At 35.5% G+C, this 23,743-nt stretch overlaps 2 protein-coding genes and 1 long non-coding RNA gene across 4 annotated transcripts in view; all 3 read right to left on the bottom strand.

Moving 5' to 3' along the window:
• Positions 1–2,406: 2,406 nt before the first annotated feature.
• LOC148953432 (uncharacterized) lies at positions 2,407–3,647 on the bottom strand (the record flags this gene model as incomplete). The annotated part of the gene is made up of 1 exon (XM_089087960.1): positions 2,407–3,647. A coding segment is annotated over one exon (1,167 nt), but the record flags the coding sequence as incomplete, so codon positions are not given.
• Positions 3,648–3,738: 91 nt separating this feature from the next.
• On the bottom strand, positions 3,739–9,907 carry LOC148953431 (uncharacterized). Its single transcript, XR_016141641.1, has 2 exons — positions 9,849–9,907; positions 3,739–4,025 (listed from the first exon to the last, which is right to left on the bottom strand). It is a non-coding gene; the product is annotated as an uncharacterized LOC148953431 (long non-coding RNA).
• Positions 9,908–14,699: 4,792 nt separating this feature from the next.
• Positions 14,700–23,743, bottom strand: part of LOC148953430 (uncharacterized) — a 47,814-nt gene continuing 38,770 nt past the window's right edge. For both annotated transcript variants that reach the window (XR_016141640.1, XM_089087680.1), the window contains exons 4-5: positions 21,653–21,774; positions 14,700–15,097 (exon numbers count right to left, since the gene is read on the bottom strand). Coding sequence is in view for 1 of the 2 variants with exons in the window: in XM_089087680.1 (XP_088943806.1) it covers positions 15,041–15,097; positions 21,653–21,774 (179 nt within the window). In the remaining variant the exon portion in view is untranslated. The remainder of the gene's footprint in view (positions 15,098–21,652; positions 21,775–23,743) is intronic.

Raw genomic sequence — 23,743 nt, 5'->3', positions numbered from 1 at the left:
AAATCATCAAGATAGCGTTATTCCCAATTAAAAAAAAAAAAAAAAATAAAATAAAATTCCTGCCTCTTCATTATCAGTAATAGCTTCATTAAATATTCTGTAATAGATGCAATTAATTGAATCTAAGTCTCGATCGTTTTTTACCACTATTAAATAAAAAAAACAAGTTTTTTCAACTGAAAGTAAGGAGCGACATTAAAACTTAAAACGAACGGAAATTATTACGTATATGAGGGGTTCACCCCTAGTTAATACCTCGCTCTTTACGCTAAAGTTCGAATTTTGTTGGAATCACAAATCCCTGAATCACAATCGCAATCCCTGAATCACCGTTTAATTAGAATTTTGAAAGTACTAAAAAAAACTTTAGCGTAAAGAGCGAGGTATTGACTAGGGGTTGAACCCCTTCATATACGTAATAATTTCTGTTCGTTTTAAGCTTCAATGTCACTCCTTACTTTGTAAAAATTTGGCGAAGTTCTTAAGTTGTAGCCCTTCCCCCGGGAACTGTGGGGGACTAACTCATCCTCAAAGACATATGCATTAGATTCTCGACTATCCTGAACAAAATGGCTATCTCAAAATTTTAATTAGGTGACATAGGGAAAAACATGAGCGTGGTAGGGGGCCAAGCTGCCCTCCAATTTTTGTGGTCACTTAAAAGGTCACTAGAACTTTTAATTTCCGTTCGCATGAGCCCTTTCACGATATTCTAGGACTACTGGATCAATACAATGACCCCTGAAAAAAAAAAATGACTATAAGTTTATGTCCATTTTTCTGGCAAAAAATACCGGTGACCATAGTTTCGGGGATGGCATGTTGAATAACAATAAGAAGGGTTTTTGAATGTGCAGAATCTCTTGGTGAGATATCCACCAGGATTCTACCACTTTCGGATGATGTTTCCCCCTTTTTTCAAAAATAAGACATATTTTTTCAGGCTCGTAACTTTTGATGGATTAGACTAAATTTGACGAAACTTATATATTTGGAATCAGTATAAAAATCCAATTCTTTTCATGTATTTTCTGGTATCAAAATTCCGTTTTTTAGAGTTTCAGTTACTATTGAGCTGGGTCGCTCCTTACTTACAGCTCGTTACCACGAACTGTTTGATTTAAATGTCTTATTTGCTGAATTTTGCAGGATTTTGTTTTCCTCCAACTAATTTTCTCCCTAAAAGTGTTTTTTGAGAGAATTTTCCAAAGTAAGACACGCTAAAAATGAGTAAAAAGGGGAGTTCCCCCTTTAACAAAGCAAAAGCCAGATTTATTGCAAGACTAGAGAGCATTCACTTTCGCTTCATCTAATTCAAGGAAAAATCACTCCAGCCGGGAAAACCGTTCATACAATGCCCTTTTTAAGCGTCGGATTATTCCTGAAAAAAAAGCAGAACCAAAAACAAGTATTTTCACACACGTGGTCTCATTTTGAAGGAAGTCAGCAAATTTATCTTATTCCATAAATATAAGCAACAATACCGAAGTTGGTTTTGTACCTTTTTAGTTTTGAGACGATGTGAGTTTTTTCAGTGGGAGGGGTGAGGGCCCATTCACACAATGAGTTGTGTTTCTACAATACTTTATATGCAAACATTTATCTTTTCTTTTTTTGAAATAGTTTTTTAATGTCTTCTTTTGTCCCGAGGGGAGGGATCTTCCCTCTTAGGTGATTTCCTTATTATAATCTCGCCAGGGATCTACTGAGATGTGAAGAACTTAATTGGAAGGGGATTTGGAAAAAGTAATATGTATAGCTGAAGAGATATTTAATTAAATACCTGATTGTTATTACCATTATTAATTAAAAAAAACGACACCACATTTTCACAACTAGAAATTTTTCATAGAAAATGAAATAGTCATTACAACTTAAAACAAGATGAAATAAAATCCTATAGCAATCAAATAATTCGTGGCAATAGACTTTCAGTTATTACAATTAATACAAACAAGGTTATATTTTTAAGCATATTCCAAATATATGAAATCAGTAATTTTAATCGTACCAATCTAAAGCTATGAACCTTATAAAACATGCCTGATTTTAGAAAAAGGGGGTAAACACCCCCCCCCTCCCAAAATGGCACGCGATATTGATAAAAATCACACTAATGGATCTATCACACCAGAGAACCGTACTGTAGTGGTTTTGAGCTCCTATGAACAAAAATGTGGAATATTATATTGTTACCCAGCAGAAAGACCACGGATAGACCATGTGTTTTTGTTTTGTTTTGGTTCTCTGAGGGGTGATCGTATTCGACCGATAGTCTTGGAAGGTCGAAAGAGGGTTCATTCAAATGGAAATCAAAAGTTCTAGTGAACTTTTTAAGTCGCAATTTTTTTAGATTTATTTTCAACTTCAGACACTGATAACAGCTAACAAAGATTGTATAATAAACTGTGTATTAAAAAGATCAGTCAACTGAGTTACAAAAATTTGCTCAGTCATAGCATCAGGAAGTTAGCATTAGTTCATTTTCCAAAACCAGGTCTGAACCCCCCTCCAAATCCTGGTCTGTAGCCGCCTCCGAACCCAGGTCTGTAGCCACCTCCAAACCCAGGTCTGTAGCCACCTCCGAATCCTGGTCTGTATCCTCCTCCAAGTAAACCTTTTCCCAGGCCACCTAGAAGACCTCCTAAGCCGAATATTTTTGAGTCTGCTTGTTCATCTTCTTGAGGTTTCACTTGATCTGCTTCATCTTGCTGGAATTCTATTTGAGCTGTAATGCCTCGTTGGGTTTCTATTTCAGATGTAGCCCCTTGTTGGCCATCCAGTTGGTCTTTAAGTCCTTGCTGGGCTTCCAATTGAGCAATAGTATCTTGTTGGATTTTTACTTGAGCTGTATCCCCTTGTTGTACTTCTAGTTGAACTTTATCTACTTGCTGATCTTCTATTTGAGCAGTAGCGCCTCGTTGGGTTTCTATTTCAGATTTAACCCCTTGTTGGCCATCCAGTTGGTCTTTAAGTCCTTGCTGGGCTTCCAATTGAGCAATAGTATCTTGTTGGATTTTTACTTGAGCTGTATCCCCTTGTTGTACTTCTAGTTGAACTTTATCTACTTGCTGATCTTCTATTTGAGCAGTAGCGCCTCGTTGGGTTTCTATTTCAGATGTAACCCCTTGTTGGCCATCCAGTTGGTCTTTAAGTCCTTGCTGGGCTTCCAATTGAGCAATAGTATCTTGTTGGATTTTTACTTGAGCTGTATCCCCTTGTTGTACTTCTAGTTGAACTTTATCTACTTGCTGATCTTCTATTTGAGCAGTAGCGCCTCGTTGGGTTTCTATTTCAGATGTAACCCCTTGTTGGCCATCCAGTTGGTCTTTAAGTCCTTGCTGGGCTTCCAATTGAGCAATAGTATCTTGTTGGATTTTTACTTGAGCTGTATCCCCTTGTTGTACTTCTAGCTGAACTTTATCTACTTGCTGATCTTCTATTTGAGCAGTAGCGCCTCGTTGGGTTTCTATTTCAGATTTAACCCCTTGTTGGCCATCCAGTTGGTCTTTAAGTCCTTGCTGGGCTTCCAATTGAGCACTAGTATCTTGTTGGATTTTTACTTGAGCTGTATCCCCTTGTTGTACTTCTAGTTGAACTTTATCTACTTGCTGTTCTTCTATTTGAGCAGTAGCGCCTCGTTGGGTTTCTATTTCAGATTTATCCCCGTGTTGGCCATACCGTTGGTCTTTAAGTCCTTGCTGGGCTTCCAATTGAGCACTAGTATCTTGTTGGATTTTTTCTTGATCTGTATCCCCTTGTTGTAATTCTAGTTGAACTTTATATACTTGCTGATCTTATATTTGAGCAGTAGCGCCTCGTTGGGTTTCTATTTCAGATTTAACCCCTTGTTGGCCATCCAGTTGGTCTTTAAGTCCTTGCTGGGCTTCCAATTTAGCAATAGCATCTTCTTGGCTTTTTAATTGAGCTGTTTTCCCTTGTTGTGCTTCTAGTCGAACTTTATCTAATTGTGGAAATTCTAGTTGAGCAGTAGTAATGGTTGCAAAAGCGAAGAAAAGGAACACCTGTAAAAAAGATTAATTAAAAAAAAAATTTCTAATGGTCGTAAAGAACGATGTTGAAACTGGGTTTATTATGTACAATATGATTTATCATGTACAATCTGCGAGGCAATAATGTTTGTTCACATCTAGTTTAAACTTATCTTTTTATTTCCGTGAGAATAACTTTTTTTTCAGAAATTTTTTTTACCGTTTCTATTTTTTTATACATATACGATAAGGCTTGCATAAAGATCTTAGTCTAATTTATGCAATAAAATTAAACTATTCAATATTTATTTTACTAACATACTATATTAAATTCGGGTTTTTACTTCCAACCTTCCATAAGCTATTCCATAAGGTATGTAATCTTTACTAAAGCATAATTTCTAGTGTCTTAGGCCGTACACTAGCGCTAACAATGCAAAGAGGGATAATGCTTTGATCTATAATAATTTTTCATGGGACCACCTTTTATGAAAAGAGTCATAGTAGAAACTTCGATTAAAAACTTAGCCAAACTAAATCAATGTCATAAGCACATAGATATAAAATATTAGAAAAAAGCTAGGAGTATTCTCTTGAAACTATAAGGGCATGTAGGGCAAGATGATGAACTAAACCAAAAGACACTCTCTCCCTTCATATTGTAGAAAAAACATATTCGCAATATCTCATGAACGGCTGAGGAAAAAAAATATGAATTTTCTGACAATTTTAGGGGGGGGTTCTTTTGAACAAAATCCAAAGGTGCTACGTCCGTCTAGGCTGTCAAAAGAGCATAACTCAGGAACAGCTAAGGTAATTTAGCTGAAGCCTTGATAGAATGTTGTTGGTATGTGGATCTAAGTCAAATGATACTATGGGCATCCAGATTGTCAAAAGAGTGCATCTGCTCTATCTCAGGAACAGCTTAGGGTATTAACTTCAAGTTTTCGGAGAAGTTTAGGGAGATGTTGAAATGAATTGAAAGACACTCACTACATCTAAAATGTCAAAAAGGCGTATCTGAATCACCTAAGGTAACACTAAAAAACCCCGGAAAAATAGAGAAATTATATGGAAGATGGTCGGAATCACAGTCAATATTTTAATTTTGATGTGATGTCATAGGGTCCCCTGGTTTTAAGATTTCGCGTCAGGAATAATACAAGTAGTTATAAATAATTAATACATTATTTGATTAGCTACAGAGCAGTTGTCATAAAACCTAAAACTGAGCATTTGATTTCATGGAAAGAAAGCCTATTTTTCTAATTATAAACAATCTCTGTAACAACTAAACAAAAGAAGAAATGGTTCAGCTGATAGGAAAGATAATTTTTCAATATCTGCAAATAACAGAGAAATAGCTGTTAAGTCATTGAAAAGAGACGTTCTGCCAAAATTGGAGGACTTAAATGCAATTTTGGAACGTGAGCTAGGTCATCTGCCAAAACACACGGTACACTGGTGAGTAACTATATCCCTTATAATCAAGGGCCCCGGAAAAAAATTTCAGGCGGGCAAGATGCCAAAATAGCAGTGGTGGTTGAGTGACAGTTTAGGTGGTTTAGGGCAGCAAACTACGACTTTACCCCACATTCCCATATCTACCAGCAAAGAGGTGGAAAAGGCAAGGCAGGTTATCATCAGCCCCCCCCCCCATGAAATTTCCTTGGGGTGAAAAATACTGCTAGGAACTTAGTTTTCAGCAATTTAAATGGTAATATTTTTCTTTTTCTATTCATATGAAGTACTCCAATGTATTTAAAAAAATATATTTAATGTATTTGTCGATAAGAAAATCCTATTGTAGAGGTTGTGATGACTTCAGTTTTTCCTTCCATACAAACAATAATACTCCTTTTCATCCAACCAAAATTCTTTAGTAGTAATATTAACAAGAAATTTTCACCAAAATTACTATTAATCGCCAATTTTTTAAGTATATTCAAATTTTATCCAAAATTGAAATTGCAAATGTAAGCTTGGAACTGTACTAGTCAACGTATAATAATTGATTTACACATTTTAAAAGCAATTGACCAGGGATTTAAGGGACTGGTACCTCAAATTATATCTTGGTTAGGCCTGGATATGATTTGGAAAACAATCAAAAATTAAATAAAAAAAAGACCTTTTCAACTGAAAGCAAAGAAAATATTTGAACCCTATTTGAACAGATTATTCGTTTTATGAAGGGGGCTGTCTCCTTCTTAGCTCCTTACTCTTTACTGTGAATTTTGGCTTTTTTTTCCAAATTTTCTAATAAAATATGCAATTGGAAAAAAATTTTCAAAGCACTAAAAAACGTTTTTTAATAAGCAAGGTGTCGAGAAGGGGGCAGTCCCCCTTATATATAGAGTAATTTATATTTGTTTGAATTTGTAAACTTAGTCCTTACTTTAGTTGAAAAACCTTTTTGTTTAATTATATTTTGTGAAACTGTAAAGTTTTATGAATAGCCTACAATAATTTTGGTAACGCAGAAAAAGCGATCAATATTTCAATGATCTCTGTTTGGATTTTGATGGGTAATCAAACAGCTCGTGTTTTTTCCCTAGGGATGATCGTGTACATCCAGTGGGCCTAGAACGTCGGGAGAGGGCTCATTCTAACGGAAACAAAAAGTTCTAGTGCTCTTTTCAAGTGACCAAAAGAATTGGAGGGCAACTAGACCCCCTCCCATGCCACTTTTTCCCCAAAATCGTCCGTTCAAAACTTTGAGATAGCCTTTTTTATTCAGCATGTCCTTGTTCATGTCCTTGGGGATAAAATGACCTCCTATAGCCCCTGGGGAAAGGTTATAAAATTCGTCCATTGTTTTATTTGTTATTGGGAAGTATTCATACAGTTTTCGGTTGGGGAGGGGAGGACAAATTTTCTGCTGGGAGAATTTTCAATGGAGAGGAAGATTTCCAGAGGGTGTAATTTTCAGATGAAATTTTACTTTGTGTGAATTTGCTAGAATTCATATACAAAATTTCTTTATATGTCTTGTTTTCTCTTTACCGATTCAATTTTACGTGTTAAGATTTTAAGTCCGGAGTAAATTTTCGCCAGGATTGAATTGTCCAATGATATATCTATGGGAAGGGAGAATTTCCCGTGTACGTGGAGCCAGGTATCCTGACGTCATTTAAAAACGATCAGAAAAAAACAAGTTTGTTCAACTGAAAGTATGGCAACATTGATACTTAAAACGAACAGAAATTATGCTCTGCATATATGCAACATTAATACTTTCTGCATATTCTCTGCATATATTTCAGAAATCAACTGAAAGCAACATTAGTACTTAAAACGAACAGAAATTATTACGTATATGAGGGGTTTGCCCCCTCCTCAGCATCTGTGTCTTTACGCAAAAGTTTAAATTTTGTCCCAATTCCTTAGAAACGACTCCTGAAACACAAAAGTCATTTAATTAGAACAATAAGTAACTTTTTTTTTAAGGTACCAAAACCTGTAGCGTGATGAGTGAGGTGTTGACGAGGGGGGTAATCCCCTTCATATATTTAATAATTTCTACTCGTTTTGAGTTTTAATGCTGCTTCTTACTTTCTGTTGATAAAACTTGTTTTTTTCTTTATTTAATGAAGCTTTATTTAATGAAAGTATATAAAAATGAAAAAAGGAAGTAATTACAAAAAATACACAAATAATAGCCTACTTAAAAAAAATACATAAACATCCAGCATTTAGTTCTCTTTAGCAATGCGTTATCAAAGTAGTTTGTTCAAAGTGAAACATTAAAACTAATATTAAGAAAATCAAATACAAGTTTTTAATTCAATATTTTTAACTTAATATTGAATACCAAAGGCCAGTATATTTGACACCTTTATACCTCATAACTGTAAAAAGTTTTTTTTTTCAAAATGACACGTAGATAAATACAATCACTATTGAAAAAAAAATGATAATAAAACACAAAAATAGTATCCTTTCAGGGGGAAAATACAGAAATTCCCACCATTCCGTTCAGGGGAAACATTTCTGATTACAGTTGCTTCATATATCAGCTCATGGGTACTCTTGCAATGCAAGCACAAGTTGACGGCATAATCTTACCGACATTGCCCTTTATTAAGTTGTTTTCCTTGTGTTTTTTATAATTATGCGAACTTTCTTGTGTTCTAATAACTGCACCAATTACTAATAAACAAATAGAAAGCCATAAAATAGAAATTAGGATCACCATAAAAAGCTGATTCTTTGACAGAATGTTATCAATACCTAGGCTCTTATACTTTCGGTAATGACAAGGATCGTCATTTACTTACCATTCATTACTATGAAGAATTTGATTGTTTATGCTCCAAACAAATCATACAGAAAAAAAAAATTGTGGAAAACTGGTACAGGGTTACTCATCCACAAATTAGAATTTATATTTTCCTTATTATGGGTCACAATCTATTGGCAGGCAGCCAAAAAGGGGGCAACAAACATTTCTTCCATGGTTTTTCCCTATTCTGCTCTCTTTCCTTTGGTTTCCTTATCATTACTTTATAGTCCCAAATTTCCAGGAGGGCCATGGCCACCCTACCCCCCCCCTCCCCTTGCCGGCGCCCATGCTTATAATCGAATCTGTGCTAGCTAAGGTTCAACTAATCCTCCCAATGACTTGACTTTATCCTAGCTCAAATAGTTCTTTTAAACTGCTGGAATACATCATAGATCTTTATCATGACAAAGATCCTCCAAAATGCTCATTTGAACCAAGGGCTTGACTTGTACTTTGTTGAAAGTGTTACAAATATATTTTTTTCCTAGACAGTATAATGAAGCTATGAAAATAGGATATACAATGGGGGCGTATCTGGGATTTTTAGTCGGGCGGGGGGAGGCATTCAGTCAAGTGTGTTTTACAAGAAAAAACTGTGAAAAAATCGCACACAAAATTTTGTTTATATACATTTTAGTTACGTTTTTTACGAGTCGGACTAAAATTTTGGAAGGGGGGAATTGTTAAGCCTGGTACTCTGTGGATACAGTCTTGAGCAAGCCTTATAAAAATTGATTCAAATTGGGAATTAAACTGGAAATATGAATTTACATCTTAGTTTACTGCAAAACATTTAATTAAAGCAAAATAAGGAAAAAAATAAAAAAAAAGTATTTCCTTTCTGGTTTATCACCTTTTCTGGTCTTTGGTGACTTAAAAATAAAAAATTTCAACTTTTCAGTGTGATTTGCTAATAATATATTATTTTCCTTTAAAAATAATGGAAAGTCTGATTGAATAATCTTAATATTTTCATAGGCATATATATATATGTAAGGGGTATAGTTTTTATTTGCACTATTTTTTATATTTTTCATAAATAAACAGATACGTAAAAAAGCTGAAACGCTGAAGGAAGTAAAAAAAAAATCATTGGTCAATCGCAATTGTCTGCATTACTTGATTTATGATTTTCCTCTTTAAAGTTTATTGTAATTTACATATTTCAGTGAATGTACCTCATAAACTTAAACCAGAAATCGTTAAATATCCGAAAACACTCAAGTTCTTGATCTGAGCAAAATCGGTTTGTCTTTCTGCATTCGGTTATAATTAGCTTAGTCTCAGTGAGAAAAAATACGATGCAAGTATATTTTAATTAAATGTTTTGTATGTAGATTCGGTATTTTTGTTAGGTATTTGATATAATGCGTTCTGAGCGGCCAACTTTCCGTAATTTTCTTCTGCAGTTTCAATAATTTTGTTAGTAAAGTATTACGTTTTCACAGCATATTTCATTAGGATTTATCTAACTTCACTTGTTGGGTGTTTTTGAGATATTCAACAAGTACCCTTAAATCATATTGAATTAATTGAACATTTTGTATTTATAGTAATTTCTTATTTTTTACCTTGAGGATGTGTCCAATCATGTTAAAGTATTTCTTTGTTACTCACAGAACGTTGTAATTCAAACTTTATGCAACGACTAACCAATTTTTTTGCTTTTGAATACCTAATGCATTAAAATTGGTTCATTACCATATCTTTCGTAATTGAAAAAAGACTATCCTGTTTATTATCAAACAAATCAGGGTTTTTACGCTATAACACCCCAGAACAAGTTATTTGTCCACTCCGCTCCGCATTGTCACTCCAAGTTGGATATTCTAAGATGGTAGTGTTGGGCAATATTAAGCAAGACCAAAATAATACATTTTTAAATTCATTATTTTGATTGTCACCAATCAATTTTAGGCAACTTTAAATCTTGTTGCAAATGAAACTATTTCACACTTTCCGAAAAAATTCTGTGTTCTCCCCCAGAATAAGGTTCCAGTTATGCTACTATAGTCTTGCTAATTATTTTGTACCGTGCTAGTGTAAGTATAAAAATATATGTCTCTAGTAAAAGCAATCTTGGAAAAAATTTGTCACAGCTGGTCCAAAACAACCGCCAAAATTGATTGATTGATTGATTGATCGCCAAAATACATTGATTGAGGGTATTTTTTTTTTCATTTAGCATTTTTCTATCCACTTTTCTAACATCGTCCGCCATTTTCATTAGCAGCCACAGCAGAAATTATTCGATCAAAATTTTTGAACATAGGATATGTCGAAAATGAATGAAAAAAAATGAGGTTGCTAACTTACTTTAATCAACTAAAAAATGCAGATTTCAAAGTACCGTCACAGAAAAAATTAAATTGAGCTGACTATTAAATAATTATTCACTGTGAAAGGCAGCTTACAGCTGCCGAAAAGTAATCGGCCTTCAGCTTATTGTCTAACAGGGAGTTTTGAAGACTTATGAGGTTACGCTATATTGATGCCGTGTGAAATATTACCTTCCTAGTGATCTCATGTGAACCCTTACACTGGCATACCTGTTTATGCAATGTGGCAGGAGTCCGGAACTTGCCTTTGAGTCGATGTGAGGTTACTGCAGCGTAAGGAAAGCTTCACCCAAATCCCTTAAGCCTTATAGGAGACTCACAATCAGACTTGCAATTCTTTCCCAATAACAAAAACCTATATGTAAACAATTGGTAACTTTCAAAGTTTGCGCTCCTTGCCCCAGGGGCTATAGGGGCTCATTTCATCCCAGAAGTTCAGTTGTATCGACTATTTTGAACAGAATGGGCAAATCAAAGTCTTTGACGGACTTCTTTGGGGATTAAAGAGGGACGAAAGCTAGAATTGGTCTGGAAGTTGGTTGGTTGGCCTCCAATCAATCGTTTTTAAGACAAATCCTTCCATACGAAGTTGCTTGGGGGGAAAATATACTTTGAAATCATTCCGCTCTTTACTGAGGAAGCACCATGGCCCTGTCTATGATACATCTTTTATTTGAAAACTGACGAACACCGTTTTATAAAAGTTCTTAGTTTTATTTCTTTTTTTGGTAACATTTACTAGCCCTTTTCATATACTTTTATCTTACCGGATGACAACGCTTGTTTCTAAAAATAAGTTGTAGCCTACAGGGACGAAATTTTGAGAATTGGTTTTCTGTTTGCCGGATGTGTCTAATTTTTGAGCCAGGAAATGAATATATGAAACGGGGGTGGGGAATATCAAGCTATAATTTCCAATGTAAAAACCATCTGATAAATTATTAAACAGCTCTCTTCAAGAATTTGGCTCTCTTTATGAAAAACAAGGAAAGGAGGTGTTCCCACTTTTCAAGTATACTCTTGTTTAAGTTATTTTAGTGGAAGAATTGAAAAAAAAATAGCATTCCCATCCCTGATAATTCATTGTTATTTTAGTGATGCTAGTTCCTACCTAGTTATATTTTTATTACTAGGAAGTTAGCGTTCACTACATCACTGCCTAGTGATTTACTGATTATTTTTAACTGTTTCAGTTATTTTTTGCCTTTGCTAGTGATGTAATCTAGAAACAAAAATTTCAGAAAAATCGGAAGAGAAAATAGTGTTTATAGATAGCACCTTCTATCTGCTTACGAAAAGTGCACAAAGGTGGTTTTTTAAAGGTGGTGATCTCGCGCAAGGAAAGGTGGTGATTTCACTTCTCAGGTATGCTCCTGTGCGGATAAATTTAGTTGGAAAATTGAAAAAAATTATTGTTGCCACCTTTGGGGATTTACTACTTTTCGAGGGGTTTCGCTCCTGCCTAGTGATATCTTTATCACAAGGAAGTTAGCGGTAACTATATCACTGTCTAGTCCTTTAGTGATTTTGTTTTACAAGTTTTAGTAATTTTTGCTTTCGCAAGTGATTTTCTAGAATCATGAGTTGCAGGAAAATTGAAAGCAAAAATGGTGTTTATGGACAGCAGCTCCTATCTCCTTTGGAAAAACGCACAAGGCTAATAATAAGACCCCAGATAACTAGAACATATTCTATTGCTACTGTATTCAAGCAAGAACTTTATGGTTTTAATCAGTTTTTTACTCATTTACTGGTTTTTCTCAAAAATATTAGTAATTTAATTATAAAACTTAAATAACTCGAGAAAAGCGTTAACCGACCCCCAACCATCTGAAGCTCACGGTTCAAGATTCAATCATTCAATTGCAAGTTCCAGATTCAACTGTAAACCCACGCAGCTTTGTGTATCCAACCATCTCCACTTTGCCTCTTACACTTTTACAGTTCTTTTCGATCTTGAGACACAATTGAGTACGGAGCCCGTCGGTTTGATAAATATACATTGACCGTTGACCTAAGGAGACAAAAAACAGTAGAAAGCATATATTTTTCATTTCCTTACTACGATCAATTTTTATTATACCTCGTAGTAACTCCGAAAGATTTTGGTAGTTTCAGTCCGCAAGCTCCAGATGGGAGGGTTAGAGGGTAAAAGAGAGACAAAACGCAAAGAAAAATAAAGTATTGAGTATGCCAAAATTATGACAAATTATATTTTATTATATAACAATAAGATTTATTCACCCACCATCCACAAAAATAGATTATAGTGTAGCACTACAAAAAAAAAGAAAAGAAACCAGCTTCAAAAAGAAAAAGATAAAACACTCAGTGTAGTTCACGACACTCAAGTAAATGCAGGTGAGAAACGTCGTCTATCGGAATTAACTTTTAACACTGAATTATTTTGAATGCTAGACCATTGTTTGGATTGCTCCCTAAGACCATATTTTTCAAGGCGGGAATTGCTATAACGCTTGGGTATATACAGTAAAAGTTTGCAAATTTATTGTAGCACTTTTTGATGTTTTCAGTGTCTCTCACTGACAGCATGTGGGATGTACCGGCAAGGTAGGTTATGTGTGGTGAGCAGACTGAACAATAAATCGATGCAAGAGATTTCCTGGAGTAGCGTCCGCGATTCGGCACTACAGACGCATAAGCACATTTAATGGCTTTAGTTGTTTGCTTAACAATTGCTTGTCTAGTTTTAATAGTTGTTTCCGCAATCGTTGTACCGAGATGTCGCAGCTCCAATACCGTAGGGACAACATAATTTCCGAGAGTGACAGAATCACTTTGCGGTGCATTAAAGGACAAAAATTCACATTTATCAATATTGAGAGAAAGCCCAATAGATTAAAAATCCCTTAGGAGTCGATTCAGGCTCTCTTGCAAGTCTGCTTTGGATCTTCTGATCAGAAGGACGTCATCAGCGTATGCCAAGTAAGATAAGTCCGTACCATGCAATAGGAGAGAGGGCGAGATGCGGTCCAGAATCTTGGAGATGGCATGTTTGAAAATAAGAGGACTTAGAACGCTGTCTCGCCTCACACCTCTTCTGATTTTAACAGGATCTGAAATTGTACTTTTCCACTTTGCCAACAGAGTCGAATTTTCGTACCAAAATTTCAGAGTACTTACTATGCTCGAACTCACTCCATTGTGCAGTAGAGCATTCATTGCTTGAATGTGAATGACGGTATCGAATGCTTTCGATATATCAATAGTGCACATATACAGAGGTGAATTTTTTTCTTCTGAGTCCATAAGTACGTTAGCAAGAAGGCGGTGAGCCTCCGGGCACCCGAGACCTTTCTTGAATCCAAGCTGATTTTCCCCAATGTGTCCAGTATCAAGCCCAAAGAAGATAATATTTTCAGACACTTTGTTGTACGAGACGAGGTATACACGATGGTTATGGGTCTGTAGGATTTACACTTGTTTGGATCTTTTCCTTTTTTGGTAACAAATGAAATGACCTCTTTTAGGAAAGAGCTTGGAACGTAACCCCTGGTGGCTCACATCTGGAAGATAAGCTGAAGATGGAAATAGACGCATTCAGGTAAGTAACTGAGACGTTTTATTGAAAGACCGTCGCTGTCCATCCTATTCTTTGCTTCGGAAAGTACTTTTCTGACAGCTAACTTGATCTTCTCAAGGGAAATGGGAACAACGCAATGCTGCCATGAGAAACGTGCAAGCCAGCTGGAAACTTCTGTTTCATATTGATTGGTTATAATAAGATTCTCTTCTCCATACATCGAAGTATAGTAAGAGTGCCCATCATGTAGTGTCAGAAAAGTACTAGATGGACGATCGTCTGGTCTGATTAGGCTTAGCCACGATTTTTTATCTCCAGTGAACCGTTGTCCCATGATTCGGTACCTCTTCATTTCAGATTTATATTTTTGTTTTGTGCTCTGTTTCAGCTCTAATACAGTCCCGCATAGCGGTCTTCCACAAGCAATCCAAATGTTTAGGCAGGTTTTTGTATGTCGTTTTGCCGACTGGAGTTCAGTGGATTCGGACCACATTAGTTTTTCTGTCCCAATTGTGGCTCATCTTGCAGGAACTGCTTCCGCTTCGGCAACTTTCAGAGCATGGGTTACTTGATGGTAATAAGAGTTAAAACCAACCATGGCTGAGACATTGGAAGGGCCAGAGCAGAGTAGATGAAAGGGAACTTTGATGCAACTTACATCTATGACGCATACGACATTACAAAAGAAACATAGCTAAGTGTAAAATATATACTATATATACTTCGACATATTTAGTAAAGTAATGTGCAAATCATTTTCTAAAGTAATAAACTACATGGATAAATTTAATAAAAATTATACAATAGAAAATGTTGTTTTTGAAGAAGAAACAGATCTTAAACGATTAGTAGATGTTTGGGCTCTGTTGCTTCTGAGTATTCAAGTTGACCTGACAGCTTTTGAAGATAGCAAGTATTGATTTTTCCTCTTCTGGTACTGAAATAGAAAAAAAAGAGAAATAGATAAGGTAAAATATTTATTCTAAAAATCTACTATCAGAAGCCCAGAAGGGCATGTTTTATATTTCAGAGTAAGAAAAAACAACAAAAAACCGGAAAATAGCATTAAAAAAGTTAAAAAGCAAAAATACCCCAAAAACTCGCTAAAAATAGGCCTATATTTAAACAGACAGAGTTAACATCTTTTTATCGTTGGCAATACTCCATGATAATGAGCAGTTGCACACGTGCTGACTATAGGATTTATGGGATGAAGGTGTAGGTTCATGAAGGCTGACTAAAAGATGAAGGTTCATGAAAATGAATCAACATGATAAGATATGTTCATTTAGTATGTTAAGATATGATATACCAATGGATGAAAAGATGTGTTTGAGAAGCTGGAGCAAAGAGAAAATTTGGAGAAACTGGAGAGACAAAAAGAAAATACAAATTTCTGGAATAACTAGATGATGAATTAACTGGAGAATACACTCCAATTCCAGAATAAGTAAACTATTAAATATAAGAAATGGTTGAGAAAACAAAAAAGAAATCGCGAGACCGGGAGGGACACGAATCCAAGGTTCTCGCATCCCAGTAATATTTGTGAAGCTAGCATTTGATTTTCAAGATATTCGGGTCATTTACACATTCCCAAAGTTTCTTCAGATTCTCCATTTTATTTCTCCAGTTTCCAGCGATTTTACGTTCCATGTTTAAAAGCTCTACAGTTTTATTTTGGATTTATAACATGATTAATTTGAGAAATAGATATCTCCCTTGAAAAGCTCAAATGATGGCTGAAAAACAGGAGGTTACAACAGATATGAGGCAGGGGTGAGGCCTTCAGCCTGTACCCCTCAATCCAATTATTTTCACCAATTCTATAATCAATAATAATCCTTTTATATTTCCAACATGATTCACTTTTTTTTTCTTTCGAATCCAAATAAATTTCTAGTTATGTCTGCACTGAACGCTGCATGAAGAAGCTTAAAATGTACTTTGATATGGCTCAGGGAACACAGAATTTCGAATTATCTACAAAGAAAGACAACAGTGAAATACAAATGTCAAAAAAAAACTTTTTTTTGTGAAATCTTATATCAAATATACAACAACAAAAAATCCACCCAAGAAGCATAACTTGTATATAGGGTGGGAAAAAATTAATTAGCATAACTTTAAAAAGAAGAGAGAAAGGGAAAGGAGAGAGAGAGAGAGAGAGAGAGAGAGAGAGAGAGAGAGAGAGAGAGAGAGAGAGAGAGAGAGAGAGAGAGAGAGAGAGAGAGAGAGAGAGAGAGAAATATCTTTTAACGGTAGTCCAGACTCGAAACTTAACCTTAAAGACGCACAAAAAAAAACAACAACTAATAAGTATCCAAGAATCTTAACAGAGCCAAAACTAATAATTTGAATACAATATATTTCCTATCTCTTTTCACAAAATGAGGAAACCTAATAAAATTTTCTGTTTGTCATCCAAATTATCCCAAACTTTATCCCCCCTTCCCTCTACAAATCAAAATTTCGATCTGGTTGTGAAGGACCGAGGAGCATCAAAACTACCCCCTTGGTGGAAGTATATGAGTGGAGAGTTGACCAAGCAGAAAATGCACACAAAAAACAAATAACCTTGTCTTTCTGCCAGCTATTTGTATATTTAATATGTTATATGCATTACAGAAAAATAAATGAACTTGAATCTGAGCAATCAGTGTTTAAAATATTAAAAAACATAAACAAATGTATAAGAATTCATAAGGCCAGCTGCTCACCTAATTTTGATTTGTTCAGAAGCATTTCCCAGAAAATCTAAAACCGACATACCATACAATATTCGAATTGCTCGAAATACTCGAATTAAAATATTTTGGATACCTCTATTGGAATTCAAATGTATGAAAAATATACAAATTGATAAAGATAAATCATTAAAAAAAATATGAGGAAAGACTAAACCAAAATTAGTAAAGAGAGTATAAAAAAAGGAAAACAATTTTTCTATTTCTTTATACGAATTATCTTTATTTTTTATACAGTTACAATCTGTCGTTTCTCGGGTATTCCGTGGATATTTCTCTAGTCTTTGGCAGTTGCACAACACAGTAGAAAGAACGACGTTGGCACAATGTATTGTTTATTTTTTTTTTCTTTAAACCAGGGCACTTCGTACCGAAGGAGTTTTCATGGAAACTTCGAAAAGGAATCATTCGATTGGAAATTGGAGTGGATTGTGCCCTTTTTAATAAGTTGAAAGTGATTGGAAGGCAACTAACATCCCTTTCACGCCCACCATTTCTCCAAACACATTCAATCAAAATTTTGAGATAGCCATTTTGTTCAGCATAGTTGAGTTCCAGATAAAAATTATGTTTTTGAGGAGGACACTCCCCCACAGCCCTCAGGGCAAGGACGATAACTTATGCCCGGCGGGCATATAGGGTTTTTACAGTAAGTGTTGTTGTAAAAACTTCAGAAAGCGCCCAATCAATATCACATGGAAAGTGTTAAAGACCTTTTAATAGTTTAAAGTGATAGAAGGGCAACTAACCCCCCTCTTACGCCCACCTTTTCCCCAAACACATTCAATCAACATTTTGAGATAGCCATTTTGTTCAACGTATTTGAAATTTCTGGAAAGTAGGTCTTTGAGGATGACAACCCCCCACAGCCCTCAGGGCAAGGGTTGTACGTTATGCCCTGGGTGCATATAAGGTTTTTATAGAAATCTTTGTCGTAGAAACTTCAAAAAGGGCTCGTTTGATTGGAAATTTAAATGGCTAGTGCCCTTTTTAATAGTCGAAAGTGATAGTCGAGGATAAATAACACCCCTCTCACACCCACCATTTCCCCAAACACATACAATCAAAATTTTGAGATAACCATTTTGTTCGACGTAGTTAAAAAGCCCGGAAAATATGTTTTTGAGGATGACACTCCCCCCAGAGCCCTCGGAGGAGGGGTTGTAAGTTATGCCTTGTGGTCATATACGTTTTTTTTTATAGAAGGCGTTGTCATAGAAAATTCGAAAAGGAGTTGTTCGATTGGAAATTGAAAGGGCTAACGTCGTTTTTAATAGTCGGAAGTGATTGCAGGGCAAGTAACCCCCTCTCACACCCACCATTTCCCCTAGCACATCCAATTAAAATTTTGAGTTAACCGTTTTGTTCAACGTATTTGAAAAGTCCGGAAATTAAGTCTTTAAGGATGACTACCTCCTCAAAGCTGACAGGGAATTGGCTGTAAGTATGCTCTGGGGCAAATAAGGTTCTTATATAAAATGTTGTCATAGAAACTTCAATACGGGCTCATTCGACTTGAAACTGAAAGGGCTAATGCCGCCCTTTTTAATAGTCAGAAGTGATTGGAGGGCAACTAACCCCCCTCTAACGCCCACAATTTCCCCAAACACATCCAATCAAGATTTTGACATAGTAATTTTCTTTAACGTAGTTGAAAGTTCAACCCCCCCCCCAAAGCCCTCAGGGCAAGGGTTGCAAGTTATGTCCTGGGGGAATATAAGGTTTTTATTGAAAGTGTTGTCATAAAAACTTCAAAAGGGCTCATTTGATTGGAAATTGAAAGGGCTAGTGCCTTTTTTAAGAGTTGAAAGTGATTGGAGAGCAACTAAAGCCCCTCTCACGCCCACCATTTCTCCAAATACATCCAATCGAAAATTTTGAGATATCCAATTTTTTGTAAAACGTAGTTGAAAGTTCTGGAAATTAGGTGTTTGAGGATGACAACCCCCTTAACAGCGCTCAGGGCAAGGGTTGTAATTTATGCCCTGGGGGAATATATGTAATATAGATGAAATATAGGCCCTGGATGCCTGGGGGCATATGTAATTTATGCCCTGGTGTTTATAAAAAGCATTGTCGTAGAAACTCAAAAAGGGCTCATTCGATTGGAAATTGAAAGGGCTAGTCCCCTCTTTAGTAGTCGAAAGTGATTAGAAGGCTCAACATTTTTATAGTAAAGATCGACGTGGGTACAATGTATTATTATTATTTTTTTTAGACCAGGGCACTTCGTGTTGAAGGAGTTGTCGTAGGAACTTCGAAAAGGACTCATTCGATTGAAAATAACAAGGGCTAATGCCCTTTTTAATAATCGAAAGTGATTGGAGGGCAACTAGTCCCCCTCCCACCCCCACCCTCCCCTTTACCCATTATGTTTAAAAACTAAATGTTGCCTTGAGATTAAATCAAAATGCACTGTGTTAATGCTAATTCCCAATAAGGCATCTCAGCACTATCCCAAGAACGACTGAGGGTTTTGAGCCCTACTCATGTTAATTTCTGCTCGTTTTGAGATGGATTCTGTTATATATTGTAATTTCTGTTCGTTTTGGGTTTCATTTATTTATCGATGCTGATTTGTGGTAGTTTCATGCTTGGTAGATTATTTTATTTTAGCTCATTTTTGGTCTAATGGAGTTGTTTACTTTTCTTTGAAAAACTTATTTTGTGGAAAAAGTTTTTTTAATTAATAGAATAGAAACACCAAATAGAACAGAGCTTAAACTAATAAGCAGAATTTTGAAATTCCGATTTTCACTTCAGAAATTTTTCATATGACATTTTCGATATTTGGTTTTGCCAGTTCTTGACAGTCATCTAATATTTTCACTAAAGTGCTTGAAATTTTCACTCTAGAGACACTAAGAGAGAATAAAATACCAAATAGAGAAGAAATACAAGATAGAATATTTATGTATTAAAATAAAACAGAAAGTGTCGAAAGAACAGAAAATAGAGCTAAAATTAAGTAGTAAAGAATTCAGAAATAGAAAAGCAAAATAGAAATCTAATAAAAAAGAAATACTACAAAGAAAAGAATACACAAAATGGTCGAAATTGAAAATTATCCCTGAACTGGCTGGACAAATGCATGAAGCGAGGGGGGAGAACGGCAAGGGGCGCTCACCTTCTTATATTTTGAAAATGTTTTGATGACAAAGGAGACCTATTCCTAGATTTTCAAAAAACACCTGTTTTTGAATGTTCCTTTAAAAAATCGTAGAAAAATATATGGCACCTATATTTTCGTGACTTCAAAGTTTTTATTTTTGCTTCTACAGCCGTTAGAATTATCCTTGGAATAAAAAATAGCTTCCTATTTACATATTGGTAAAAACATGCTACGGTGAAACGAGACTGGGTGAAATGAATGAACGTTTTTTTAATGAAACAGACGATATGGAGTCTGAACAGAAAATGAGGTTAGGATCTGATCGTACTGACAGGATTGAAAATATCCCTATTTAGAGAATATTTCTGAAATGCATTTCTGACACATAATTCATAAAATAATTTCTGGTAAAGGTGTTAAGTTCTGACACACGTCAAGTTTTGCTTCGAAAGTCTAGTTTCACGTCGCCCAATGAAATATGTTCTCTTGGTCAAATATTCAGTTCACTGCGATTTCAAGGTTAAGACATTCGCTTTTACGGCTAGCAAAATTCATAATAGAATAAATACAAGCTCCTTGTTTATGTGTGTTAAAAGTATTAAGGATAGCCTATCCTTTATAAGATAGGCATAGAAATAAGTTCTTTTGACTCTGAAGTTCTATAGGAAGATACCCAATATTTTTGCTTTCAGCGGGAATTCATACAGCAACGTCACCTGGTCATTTGGCATCTACTTATTATCTATTTTGTCATCTATCCTATTTATACATTATCTATTTATCATCTATTTTGAAACTTGGTTATTTTTTAATCCCACCATCTCTCCTCTCAGTTGCGCTAACGTCTCTACTATACAGAACTAATAAGTGCAATTTATGTACCACTTATACTGCAAACAAGGATATTTAAAGTCGGTTTTATACCCAATTAATTCTTAGATGTGAACAGTTAAAAACAAAATCGATTTAATTTTGGGGCATTCTACAACAAGTTACACATATCCAACATCTACCCAACCTTTAAGCAGGGTGCCCTCCCATCGTAATGCAACTCTGACAAGGTGACGCCAAAACTTATAAAATATCAACAAAACGCCTCTTTTAGCTTCAACGTCACATTAAACATGTATTTCCTGCCTCTGAATTTATTCATAGTACCCTAAATTTAGCCAAACGACAAAACTTGTTTCTGTATCATCTAAAATAACAATATGAACCTCGGAGATAAAAAAAACAGTAAGGTCAAGTAGTAAATTCCAATTGGTCAAGTTTAAACTATTCAGTAAATATTTAAAAAATTTGACCATTAAAAGCTTTTAGTTTTTTAAATAAAATTAAACTTTAAAAAAAACTTTAAAAAAAATTAAAAGCTTTAGTCTCAAATAAAATTAAACAGCATAAGAAATGATTAAAATAAAGAATAGTTATGGCTGGTGTAAAATAACATCCGTGTTAATGAAACACAGCCATTTTTAGCAGAGAATGTAAGAAATGTCACAAGCCCTTGACAGAAAGAAAAAAAAACGAAAAAAAGGGTAGACGACCATAATATTTTATTAGAGAAGTAAGGCCACAGTGCTCTGGCGACGAAAACTCACAGCTGAGATATCCTAAATTTTTTTAATAGGCTTACCAATAACATATATTCAGGTCTGATGCTAAAGGGTAGATCCCTGAATTTGGTTGATTCAAACTTTTTACATTCCAAATCTGACATTTCTAGAAATTTCTCGTACAAAGAAGGATCTGCAAGTCCTGGAATAAATTAAAAAGATTTAATCAAAAAAAAATAGCAGGGATAATTATGTCTCTAACATCTACTTCGAACTTATTGGAATGTCAAGCCACACGAGGCCCACAGACAGACAAACACTACTCTTCTGTCCTAATTTGGTTAAGGCATCTTCTGAGACACTTCTTTAGAAGTCAACAAAGATTTTCTTTTTATGCCATCTCACGTGGGTCGTTAATCATATCTCTTACCACTATATGGTAAGAACCCTCCTATATATAGAGCTTTTTGTTCATATGGTGAATATTTATAAGCGACAACAGCTGATTTCCGTTACATTCAGACATATATCAGGAGCCTTACAGACAAAACGGGTTGAAAGTGAAGTCGTTAGGGACTCTATGGAGCCTTACAGGCAAAACAGACAAAACACCCTGAGGTCGTTAGGGACTCTATGGTTCGCAAAAAGGGACCAGGTTAGAGACCAGCTTTCTGTATAAGTAACCGACAATAGCCACAGATGAGTACCACCTCTGTTCTAGTTATACGGGCCAAACTACCTTACACTGCCCTTCAGTGTCTCTCCTTTTGCGAATATGCAGCAGGCCATTAGATACAGTATCATAGGAGCAGGAGAGTTAGACAATAACAAACAATTTCAAGCAACTAAAACCAGTGCCACGTCTACACAAAACCACTGGAAAAGACGTTCCATGGAAGGTCTTTTGCACTGTTAACATACTTAACTTACTCTGTATAAATATGGTATAGACATGGTTTTAGTTTTACTTGATTGAACCTGTTCGTTTGCTTCGCTGAATTTGTGCATCTACTTCAAAAAAGCTACTTTAGATATAGTACAAATAAAGAGAAAATAGCACAATGAGAGGAGCAATGGCCTAATAATTAAGTTTCCCCCCACAGCTTCTTCAACACATTCGACACTACGGTACCTCAGCTTTTTTAACAGTAAATTCAACCTTCCAAACCTACAACCTTCCAAGACTGTCTACAAACTGTTTCTGTTCCTGTGCAGAAAACTGCTCTTTCTCTCTATCCACAGCATTTTTTAATGCATCTATAGCGCATTTCTCATTTTCGAGGATTTCTTTCAAAGCAAGATGCACTTCTTCACCACTTCATTTTCTCTCTTTTCTTTCGTCTCTTCGGCATTCTTGGCAACTAAGCTTTCAAGATGGTTCTCATGTACCAATTGACCAGAACTTGCAAAGGAAATAATCTGAGAGCAAATGGGATATAATTCAACTTTCCCACAGCACAGTTGCGGTACACCTTTGATGGTCAAATTGCCATTGAAAGCTCTCTAGTATCAAAGGTCTGATATCAGCGAATCTATCCATGGAAAGAACAAGGAATTTCAAGTGGAACGAAACATCTTTCCTCCACATAGAGGGATTTTTGGCTCTCATATGTTTGGCAAATTCAATGACATGACATGTGAAACAGGAGATCAGCCTTGGCCTTTTGGTTTACACCTTCCAGAACTTCTAGTGTCTTTTCATCGTAGTTAGCTATGCTTTCAAGAACCGAGAATATGTCTTTGTCATGATAATCTACCTGTGCAGGGTCAACAGCTTCCCCCTGAAAAGGTTCCATTTTCGACACGTGAGAGCGAACGCGGGTAAAAAAAGGCGCCAATACTTTAAAGATAAAATATAAATTAGAGACTCATCCTTCTGAAAATAAGAACAAAACTTCCACTATGGGGTAGGGCTAAAGACGACAAAGTGTAGTTTCATGACGACCAGTTCCGACTTGACCGACAAGAATATTGTCTGATATTCAGAGCAATATGATAACAATGATTTTTCCCAAAGGATAAAACAAAGAAAATAGGTCCGCACAGCTTTCCGTTCTTCAATCAATATTTCGGCTGCTTCTACGAGGATTAACCATAGTGTCTCATTCGTGGAAAAAGTAATACAGTCAATCCATAATACAGCTCATCCGTGGAAAAAGTAATACAGTCTA

Source organism: Artemia sp. Qi Xiang Cuo, chromosome 4 (assembly GCF_049724085.1).
Source record: "Artemia sp. Qi Xiang Cuo chromosome 4, ASM4972408v1, whole genome shotgun sequence".
In the NCBI taxonomy this organism is placed as follows: domain Eukaryota; kingdom Metazoa; phylum Arthropoda; class Branchiopoda; order Anostraca; family Artemiidae; genus Artemia; species Artemia sp. Qi Xiang Cuo.
Note: the sequence above shows the minus strand (reverse complement) of the source record. Positions and strands in the feature narration are given on the sequence as shown.